The 10,906-nt window shown below is 42.3% G+C and overlaps 2 protein-coding genes across 3 annotated transcripts in view; both read left to right on the forward strand.

The window, feature by feature from the left end:
* The first annotated feature begins 2,718 nt into the window (after positions 1 to 2,718).
* On the forward strand, positions 2,719 to 4,677 carry rln3b (relaxin 3b). Its single transcript, XM_053477441.1, has 2 exons — positions 2,719 to 2,935; positions 4,072 to 4,677. Exons 1-2 carry the CDS (start codon positions 2,755 to 2,757, stop codon positions 4,368 to 4,370), a joined length of 480 nt encoding a protein of 159 aa, XP_053333416.1. The 5' UTR covers positions 2,719 to 2,754; the 3' UTR covers positions 4,371 to 4,677.
* A 1,625-nt stretch (positions 4,678 to 6,302) lies between these two features.
* Positions 6,303 to 10,906, forward strand: part of spast (spastin) — a 10,345-nt gene continuing 5,741 nt past the window's right edge. For both annotated transcript variants that reach the window (XM_053477203.1, XM_053477204.1), the window contains exons 1-3: positions 6,303 to 6,806; positions 8,736 to 8,819; positions 8,913 to 8,996. In XM_053477203.1, coding sequence (XP_053333178.1) covers positions 6,452 to 6,806; positions 8,736 to 8,819; positions 8,913 to 8,996 — 523 coding nt within the window. In that variant the 5' untranslated portion in view covers positions 6,303 to 6,451. The remainder of the gene's footprint in view (positions 6,807 to 8,735; positions 8,820 to 8,912; positions 8,997 to 10,906) is intronic.

The following is a 10,906-nucleotide window of genomic DNA, read 5'->3' on the forward strand; positions in this document are numbered from 1 at the left end:
GGTTGTTACGTAAAAAAGAAACGCTCCCTCTTTACTTTTTTTTTTCTCCCCCCTGACGTTCCATCAATGTGTCAATCAAAGACTGATCACCTTAAATAGGATAGATTGTGCTAAAACGTGTAGAAATGTTTAATATATAGTTTTTGAAGATAAAAATGAATAAACAGGATAAACTTTTTAAAGCTGTGCTTTTCTTTTTTTTTTGGTTGGCGTTTGGTGCTTTGTGAATGTGGATGGGCGTTACAGTGGCGTAGTGGGTAGCACTGTCACCTTGCACCTCCAGGGCCCGGGTTTGATTTGGGACTGTGTGTGTGTGTGTGTGTGTGTGTGTGTGTGAAAGTCTGCATGTGCTCCCTGTGTTTGGTGGGTTTCCCCCGGATACTTCGGTTTCCTCCCACAGTTATGCAAAGACATGCATATTAGGATATTTGGCGTTCACAAATAGATAAACTCATCAATACAGAATGAACAATGCATTGTGGGAAAGGTCAATCGGTTACCTCCTCATAAACAGGGCCTGGGCATTAATCCAATATCGTCATGCGATATTAAATGATTTTACAGAAATATTTTACAATTTATGGGTTAGCCACATGGCACATGCTTATAATAATTATTCATATAATAGATATAAATGAATATTAATATAATTGTAATATATCACTATATGTGAGCCAATGACATGTATGTGTTAGTCAAATAAAATGATTGAATGATCCACCAGGCCTTAGCTATAGTTCCCTACACAAAATGACACATGAAGTAGTGTAACAATGTCACTTTGTAAACATTTGTATATATTTACCTATGATCCAACAAGATGCAATATACCTGAACTCATTTTCTGCTTCTGATAAGGCCTAGAATATGAGTAAACCAGTCTATTTACACCCAATGCCCTTCCTGACGCAACCCTCTTATTTTATCCAGGCTTGGGAGCGGCACTGCATCCAGTGGCTGGGGGTTTGGCCACTGGCTGGGAATCGAACCCGGGCCTTTAGCATAGCAGGTAGAACACCTACCACTGAGCCAACAGTGCCCATCACCGGATAGTCCGCTGTGGCAACCTCTTGCTGGGAGCAGCCGAAAGACCAACAACTGCAGATGATGAGTGAGTGAGTGAGTGAGTGAATATGGATTAGCTGACTGGGACTCGACCCACTGATATTGCTCTCTGTGGCATTTTGATTAAACCTCTTCAAAATGCATTCTTTGTGTTGTAACAGTGAGAAAATCATCTCAGCCTCTGTATCTCTATGAATGCCAAGTGAATTTCACACTGATAGCGGATAGGCAGCTACAACACCTCGGATTAGCAAGTGACGACAAAACAACCACGCGTATATACACCTCACCGTATTGTTTCCTCTTATCTCTGAGCCAAATGTCAAAGTGGGTTAATGAAACCCTGGTTGAAATATTGCACCTGTGACGTCGCCAGGCCCTTTTTTCCAGATAATGTCTCTCAAATTTAACTTTCTGTCCCCAAAACCCAGACGGTGCGTTCTAATTGCAATGACGTGCGAACGCATGCTAACTAACCTTCTGTGCCTGTTTTATATTATGTTGTTGCTGCAACCTATCAAAGGTCATCGTTTATGACACTTTGTGTGCACCGTGACAAACGGAATGACATTTATTTTAATATATTTTCTAACAGCATCATGCTTTCTCTATCAAAACTCTTTAAACAGTATTTCAGCAGGCATTACATGATGAAGCAATCTCCATCTTGTACCCCTTTTCCACCAAAGTGAACCAGGTGCCAGTTTATGTCTGGTGCTAGTGCCGGATCAGAGCCCGTTCAATAGCAAAACCTTCTAAATGCTAGCAGAAAAATTGCTAGCAGCAAGCACAACAACCTTCACCATGTCTTTGCAAGCAGTTCTCCTGGCTTTACTATGACTCGTAAGCATTTTAGCTGCCCATTGTCCATTTTTCAAAGATCACTAACTTTTGGTTGGCTGTGATAACCCTGCTCCATGCCCGTGGCACACAGTGAGCGGTTCTTAGTTCTAGTCCACCAAGTGTTGGTGCTACCGCAGAAGAGTCCGCAGCCAGTACCCGTAACCGTCAATCACTTTCATACGCTTTCATACGGACCTGCCAGAAGTTTCACTTTATTTAGTTTAGCATAACTATTATGTCTCAAAAATATGTTAATATTTTATACTGTTGAGGGAAATATGGCAGACCTGCTTTTGAAGGTTTATTAGCAAGCAATAAAGGTTTCTAAACAAACATAGCAGTAATAAGCGGTCAGATTAGCACCACATGCCATAAAAGAAACAGTTCAGTGAAAAGCCATGTGGACACAATTGTAGTATTAACCAAATATCTATTACTTTATAGCTGTTTGTTCACTTTAATAGAGTTTAATACTGCATAGTAATTAGTGTGTGTGTGTGTGTGGCACCTGATTTGTTGCCTGTATGAGTAATATCTTAAAAGGTCAAAAACGAAATGGTTTGACTATTTCCTCTGCGCTAACCTTGAAGCCTGAACTCTGGTTAATTAAACCGGTTTCAGACCAGCCCTTTGTCCCACTAAAGGTCTCTGTGACTGTGACTATCTATCTGACTGCCACCAGGGGAGGAATAGGTCACACTCGAGAGCTGGGGAACTATAAAAGCGCTCTGAGGATGCCGAGAGACACAGTGTGGGACCTGCCAGCATTGGTCCATCGGTCTCATCTTTGCTATCCAGTTCTCGCATACAGGTCTTGCTGTTGTTTTTTGATTTTTTTTTGTCGTCATGTATAAAGAGATCGTGCTGACTCTGAGCCTGCTGGTGACGCTGGCATGCCGAGCCCAGGACACCGAGGGTCATCCTATCTATGGCGTAAAGTTGTGCGGAAGGGAATTCATTCGTGCCGTCATCTTTACCTGCGGAGGCTCGCGGTGGAGGAGATCCACGGGGATGTCAGGTGAATCTGGTGGGTGTTTCATTTCCAGCTTAAATCACAATGAATTCAAAGCAATGTACAAATGAGAAGAGAGAGATAATTTCTCTACTTAAATGCTTTTGTGTTTTACTTGAAAGTTTCCCTGGTAGGTCTTCAGATCCACAGATTTAAAAGTTCTGCCAAAGTGTAATGGAATTATGTTGGTGTTTTGTTTAGGTTTTTTTTTTTTTCAGACTACAAAGCAGGAAAATTATGGACACCTTAGTCAATAATATCAATCTGTTATCTATTAAACCTTTTTGGGGGTCTGGAATTGACCTGATACTGGGCAGCGGCAGCATGGTGGTATAGTGGTTAGCACTGTCGCCTTGCACCTCCAGGGTTTGGGTATGATTCCCATCTCGGGGTCTGTGTGCATGGAGTTTGCTCCTTCTCCCCATGCTTGGTGGGTTTCCTCCAGGTTCTCCGGTTTCCTCCCACAGTCCGAAGACTTGCAGATTACTTATCTGTGTTTACAAATTTCCTGCAGTGTGTGAATGTTGATCGAAGCTCCCACCATGGCTGTTAAAAGAAGAATTAATACAATGGTGACAATTGTCCTCGATGGTACCTAGTTGGACTACAGAGGTTCCTGGATGGATTGATGAATGGATGGATGGTCACTTATTGAATTCATGGTTAAGGATTTCTTTTTTCTGGGCCAAAAATGAACACCAAGTAATCCACACTAATTCTACGTCTTTTCCTCCAAAAAGAAAACAGAGGAGAAACAGATCAGTTTGGGGCAGATGTATGTTATGGTTCAATGTGCAGGTAGACAACCTCACACACTGCTCTATTAAATAAATATGTTTATTGTAATTTTGGATGATAAAAATATTACAACATTTGTTACAAACTGTTAATCCCAGAACAATACTAACAAATTTGTATTTATTAAAAAGAAAAAACAAAACCTATAGAAAGCAACCATGCATTAAAAAAATATTTAAATGTAAATAATAATGTAGTAAACATAATATTATTATAACATCATAATAAAGGGTGTAATTTAGTATTTCGTGATTTTTGATATTTCTTTTATTTTAATTCATTTTGTGTTGTAGCATGATTTAAGCGCCTCGACTGCTAAAATAAAAATTCTCCGTTCCTGTCTCTCCTCTCAGGTGGTTTCTCCAGCCAGTTTCTCTCCGCTCATGATGACGAGGCCTCAGACCACTGGGGCTCGCAGCTCTTCCCGCGCCTTTCTTACAAAGCCCAGGCTGTGGACCCGGATGTGGACGGTCTGGCCGGTGTGGGTCCGGAGAGCTTAGCGTTAATCCGTCCGGCGCGCTCGCTCATCTCAGAGGAGGTGCTTGAGGCTTTGCGTACCTCGGACAGGAAGGGCAGGGACGTTGTGGTGGGTCTGTCCAATGCCTGCTGCAAGTGGGGCTGCAGCAAGAGCGAGATCAGCTCCCTGTGCTAAAGCAGACTGTTCCTTCATACCTCTGTTTGTTCGTACTCGTGCATCTCAGACTGTAGTGTTAACGTTTGCTGTAGGGAGGAGTGGTGTGTTAGGTGGCCTGATTTGAATACAGCAGCTGGGATGTAATGTATTAAAATGTATGCGTGTCAGTGTGGTGTATCTCTGGAAGCAAAACGCGTCTGTGTGTATTACACTCTGCTCTGCCGTAATTTCCTTAAATAAATCAAGTTTGGTTTTGCAGTACATTTTGTTGCCTTGTGATTTTTAAGTGTCTGGGAGTCTGAGGATAAGTCTGGCCTTGTCTCAATGAAAGTGAAGGAAGACATCGTACAAACATGAGGTTTGAAGCTGGGACCTTATGATTAACAGTCCAACACCTTAATCACTGAGCTACTCATGCCATATGGTTCTCCAAATTTGAGAAGTTATTTCACTCAACTTACCACAAATTGAATGTGTTGCACTTATTTACAAGCTGATGTTTCCAACAAACTATCACAGATCAGCATTGTTTCCAATAATAACTGATCATTATTGTTCCTGGTGACCAATCACTGATCAATCATTATGGTACCCAACGAAGCACTCATGATAACAACTTGTGTCTGAAATAACGTGTCTTCACAATTGTTCATGACTTAATAATGATTGCGCACCTTAGTAAATGGTATCATCCTGCGACTTTTAGGAACGTAGTAGGTATTAGTAGCTTTTTAAACAAACATTTACATTTACATCTACATTTAGGCATTTGGCAGACGCTCTTATCCAGAGCGACTTACAAAAAGTGCTTTAATGTTTACATAATTGGATACATACTTACACTGGGTTAACTAGGTTAATAACTAAGTGCCATTAGTCCAACACAACTAAGAAGAGTTTTTTTTTTTTTTCGGGGGGGAGGTTAGTCCAAGTACTGGAGAAACAGATGAGTCTTGAGTCGTCGTTTAAAGATAGTCAAAGTCTCTGATGTACGGACATCTAGAGGAAGTTCATTCCACCACCTAGGTGCCAGAACAGAAAAGAGCCTGGATGAATGCCGCCCTCGATCCCTGAGAGATGGTGGGATGAGGCGAGCAGTGCTGGAGGATCGGAGGGAAAACAATTTAACCTGCCTTGCTTCAGAGTTTTTACACAAAAACGAATAAAACACTTATTAAACAGTTAGAGCAGTCACATTAATGCACTTTCTTCCACAGCTCACAAAACCCAGAATAAAAATTAAAATATAACTCCTATTTTCAATTTATATGGTTTTCCCCCTCAGGTGGCACGGTGACGTAGTGGTCCGGGTTCGACTCTCACCTCGGGGTCTGTGTGCGTAGACTTTGCATGTTCTCGCCATGTTTCCAGTTTCCACCCACAGTTATGCAAAGACATGCAGATTAGGGCAATTGGCGTTCCCAAATTGTCCGTAGTCTGTGAGAGGGTGTATAAGTGTGTGTCCCCTGCGATGGATTGGTACCCTCCTTGTACCGTAAGTCTCCTGGGATCGGCGCCATATACAACCCTGTATACAGAATCAAGAGATATACATTATAAATAAGTAAAATAAACAAGTAAATGCATCACTTTCTTATTTAAGACCTTTTTTTTTGAGAATACTCTGTGTGTGTGTGTGTGTGTGTGTGTGTGTGTGCATTTCTTGCATTCTAGCGATTCTGTCTCCATCTGCTGGCAAGACTATGAATTACAGCCTTCCTAAGCTTACCAGAGCAAATAAAATCAACCATTACATAAAAAAATTAATCTAAGCGTTTAAAAAAACGTGTTTGTTGTCATTGCTTGAAAAATGTTAGTCTGTTGGTGGAGAGAGAGATACTAATAAATGTTCCTGGCTGACTTTCGGTACTGCGCATGCGCGCGAAGGGGGAGAAGTAACACGCATGCGCAGGGGAAAGTAATCCGCATGCGCAGTGATAATCCGGAAGGAATATTTGACAGCGCTTTGGTAGACCGTAAACAACACACGAAGACGCGGGGAAGCGGGAACCAGGCGCTGTGGAGGATTTAAACGACCCAGACGGACATTTAAAGCAGATTTGGTTTTGTTATGGAAGCGTTGTGCTTGAGGCATGTAAATGAATTCTGCGTTTGGAAGCAGTGTGACGTTGAAGAAGAGAACCGCAGCCCGGCTCGGGCCCGACCCCTGGGACACCTGTGAACAGGAGGCGCTTCATCATCCTCACCCTCACGCGCGTTCCCACCCGCGTCTCGCGCTGCTCTCTCCACTGCTGGCTCTCTGTTCAGCACTCGGGGTTGTGATCTCACACCTTTGTGCACTGGTAGCCTGGCTGGTCAAGCCGTTCTCCCGCACCATGGCTGCTAAAGCCCAGGATCCGGACTGCGATGCCACGGGGGACCTGATCAAGAAGCACCACAAGCAGGCGTTTGAGTTCATCTCCGAGGCTCTGCGCATCGACGAGGACGAACAAGGTGCAGCTCAGGGTTTAACAACCTTAAGATGTCTGGAACAGGATTGGAAAAATGACTGGTTTAACCCTAAGTGGCTGAAAACAGTAGTTTAGAAAACCGACTTCCGGTTTGTCATGGACACGCCCCTCCAGAGCAACAAGAGGGGTTTCCTCTGGGTACTCCGGTTTCTTCCCAAAGTCCAAAGACGAGCAGATTAGGCTGATTTTCCAAAATTGCCCGTAATGTGTGTGTGTGTGTGTGTGCGCACCCTGTGATTGATTGGCACTTTGTCCTTGTGTCCTAAGTCTCCTCAAGACCCTGTATACAGGATAAAGCAGGTATAGATGATAAGCGAGTGAGAGAGAATTGGACACAGCAACCTGAATAGCAGTCTGTTTGTACAGTGGTAGGTTATGGATGTGGTGACCGAAGACATGCTGAAGGATCGAGTGACAAGGAAAGACGACAAATAGTCGAGCCCTAACAGAAGCAATCAGAAGAAGAGGAAGAAAGTTAGACAGTCTAGCATGTATTCTTCTTCTTCTCTTTTTTCTTGTCGTTCTTGGTTGGTAACTTAACCGCCTATTGTAGGTCTCATTCTCGCTCCTCTTAAACCTTCCTTCCCAAGTGTCTAATGCATCCTTTACCGATCTTGCCTTGACTTATTCTGTGTCTTGAACTCGTCCGCAAAGTATTCAGTGGGTTTCTAAAGGCCGACAAGTCTAGACAAGAGGAATGAAACTGAAATAAAGGTGAGGGAGATCGAGACTGGAAAATGGTGATAAAGGGTGTTTGCCGACACAGAGAAGAAGAAGACAACATGATACGACGATATCTGACAAGTCTTTTAGAACAGGAAGTTGCTGATCAGCATTTAATGTTGTTTTTGAGTTAAAGTCGACTGGAAAGTCGGCTTTAAAGGACAGGGAAGTTAAGGGGGAGTGTGAGATCTATAGGTGGCGCTGGTGCAACTCACCCAACTCCAATCAAAGGTGGAGATGGAATGTGTAGAGTGTGTGGAATTGTGATTGAGTGTCTAAACAGAATTCGAGAAACGAAGCAAGACAAGATCACAGAAGGAAAGAAAGTGTTTAATATTTATTTTTTTAACAAGGAAGAGGAAGATGAAAAGATAACTGACCTGTTTAAGCCAATGCCACCTCATGCTTCTATTTTATATTATTGTGTATTAGGTGTCCTTTAATATTGTGGAATACAATCATTTCCTGTTCTCGCTTATGTGGCTCCGAAGCTGGCGATAAATACACGGATTTGGTTTGTGGAAAATTTCCAGCAAGCTTTTTCAAAGAGACAAGAATACCATGTAGCGCGAAATTTAATACATAAATACACGAGTCAAAATAATAATGACTTTCATTAAACGAATATTGTCCCATAACTTTCTTTATGAGCACACGTTAGCTGTAAACATTCCTCAACTCAACACTCTCTCTGATTTTTTTCCCTCCTGAAAATGTCACAACTTGTTACTGTGACAAAGCACTGATCCTGGAGACTCCTTCTGTAAATGTTAAATAAACGTCTCCTTCACATATCAGTGATTATTTACTTTATTTATAATAGACAGGGTTGAGACCGAACACGATGATCTGTTTTTTTTTCCAAGCATTGTTTTTTGGATTAGTTCCTGATGCTTGTTTTTCTGCCGCTTGCAGTGATGTCATGGAGCAACTGGAGATGAAAGGAATAATCAGGCTATTGATCGGCCACATGACCTCTCGCATGGATAAACCAGGACGTATCGCTCTCACTCGTACCATCAGCATGCCCTTGAGGATAATTAGTGTTGTTTGAAAGCAGTTGTTAGAGCACTATATAGAGTAACAGAACTCCATCATGTTATCCATGTCGGTATGGATCTGAGCTGTACATACTGTAGCTTCCTAACACTCTGTTAAGTGTCATTACTCCACTGATGTGTGTTCTCAGGACCCAAGCACCAGGCGGTGCAGTGGTACCGTAAGGGCATCGCGGAGCTGGAGAGAGGCATCCGCATCGAGGTCACAGGCACCGGTCAGTCCTCATCAGTCACCTCTTCCTCTGCAATGTCCTCTCCCACCCTGACTCTGTGTATGTGTGTGTAAACACGTTTCATACTCTCTTTAGGCGAGAAAGAAGAGCGAGCCAGACGACTCCAGGATAAAATGAAGAAGAACCTGATTATGGCCAAAGACCGTCTGCAGCTATTAGGTGAGCACCCCTGCTAGAGGACTGCATTACCCAGAATTCCCTGGAAAACTTCTACAGTTTAATCAGTTTGTAACTAGTGGCACATTTGCATACAAAAGCAGTGATTCTGTCAGTTAAATTACAGTTAAAAATACAGTTAAATTTGCCCAAAATATATGTTGACTGGTTTTTTTTCCACACTAAGTAATAAATTGTTTACTAGGTCAGTTCTAGAAAAAAAAATGCTCATTAAATTCCACTTTTTCAGTTATTATACAGGACATCCCCGATTTACATTTACATTCAAGTTACAAATTTCCGCAAATACGAACAGACCACGGTTCTACTTCTGATTCAGAAATGAGTCGGCCTCACCGGTTTCAGTGAATCAGTCCGGGAGCACGATGATAGAAAATGTCTGTGCTGAAAATCTGTCCTGATGGTGAATAATCCTAACTTCGAAAAATCCTCAACAAAAAAACAGAATTCACAGTCCAATACAGTGGAAAACAGCTCTGAGACAAATTGGCACCCAGGATTTCCCTCGCGATTTAAAGGTGTAGAAACAACACTCTTACATTTGACGTGAGATTCATTTCCTTAGGCGCTATTAAGTTTTTTGGCCACATGATGGCAGTGTGGGGAAAGAGTACAGAGATTTTGTCAAGTGGGTTGTTATACTTTACATTGTATATTCGTGTTAAAGGTGTATAAGTCTCACTTTGTTAGACTTAAGAACAAATCCAACTTACAAACATGCTCCCGGAGCAGAATTAATTTGTTAGTCGAGGACGACCTGTATATTATGGCCAGGGGTAGCTCAGTGGTTAAGGCACTGGACTACGGTTCGGAAGGTCCCAGGTTCAAACCCCACAACCACCAAGTTGCCACTGTTGGGCCCTTGAGCAAGGCCCTTAACCCTCAACTGCTCAGATGTGTAATGAGATAAAAATGTAAGTCGCTCTGGATAAGAGCGTCTGCCAAATGCCTAAATGTAAATGTATATTAGAATAATCTGCACTCTAGTTGTAGAATTTATTTGAATTAACTTTTAAAAAGCCAAAATCACATAATTTTTTGACAAAATTTCTTTACTTTTCAATACACTTTGTCCATATTTCAACAAGCTTTCGTATTCTCTCATTAAAACGTGTTTTATGCTGAGCTATGAGCCACACACATACGGCTGTCTTCACTTTATTATCTCTCTCACGCTCTCACTCACTATATCCTTGATTCTCTTTCTTTCACACTTTGGTGTTGTTCTTCTCACTCACTAATTTATCGTATGTGACTCTGACTTTTCCTGATTCTCTCTCTCTGTGTCATTTATTCTCTTTCTTTGACTCTTTGAGACTCTTTTTCTCTGATGCTCCTTGGTTCAGTCTCCCTGACTCTCCCTGAGTGACTCTCCCTGACTCTTCCTGAGTGACTCTCCCTGACTCTCTCAGAATGACTCTTTTTGACTTTCAGAGTGACTCACTCTTACTCTCTCTGATTCAATCTCTCTAACTCTCCCTGAGTGACTCTCTCTGACTGACTCTCGCTGACTCTTGGAGTGACTTTTTCTGTCTCTCCAAGTGACTCTCTCTGATTCTCCCTGATTCAATCCCTCTGACTCTCCCTGAGGGACTCTCTCTGATTTGCCCTCATTTAATCTCCCCCTCATTCAATCTCTCTGACTCTCCCTTCATGACTCTCTCTGACTCTCTCTGAATCTGTCTCTCTCTTTCTCTCTTTCTCTGACTTTCCTTTCTATCTGCCACTTTGACTCTCTCGTACTCTTTCACTATATAACTCTCTTTCTTGCCCTGTGTTTTTTTTTTTACTCTCTTCCTCTCTTTCTGACTTCTCTTTCTGACTCTCTTTCACTGTCTCTCTGGTGCTCTCGCGTTCTCTCTCTCTTCCTCTCTGACTCTTCGTGTGTTGCT

The sequence above is a fragment of the Clarias gariepinus genome, chromosome 18 (assembly GCF_024256425.1).
Source record: "Clarias gariepinus isolate MV-2021 ecotype Netherlands chromosome 18, CGAR_prim_01v2, whole genome shotgun sequence".
Lineage (NCBI taxonomy): Eukaryota > Metazoa > Chordata > Actinopteri > Siluriformes > Clariidae > Clarias > Clarias gariepinus.

Excerpts from the sequence above, each read along its gene's own strand:
- rln3b (XM_053477441.1), top strand. The coding sequence starts at position 2,755 with ATGTATAAAGAGATCGTGCTGACTCTGAGCCTGCTGGTGACGCTGGCA. Across the intron at positions 2,936-4,071 it reads GGGGATGTCAGGTGAATCTG|GTGGTTTCTCCAGCCAGTTT; the intron begins GTGGGTGTTTCA and ends CTCTCCTCTCAG.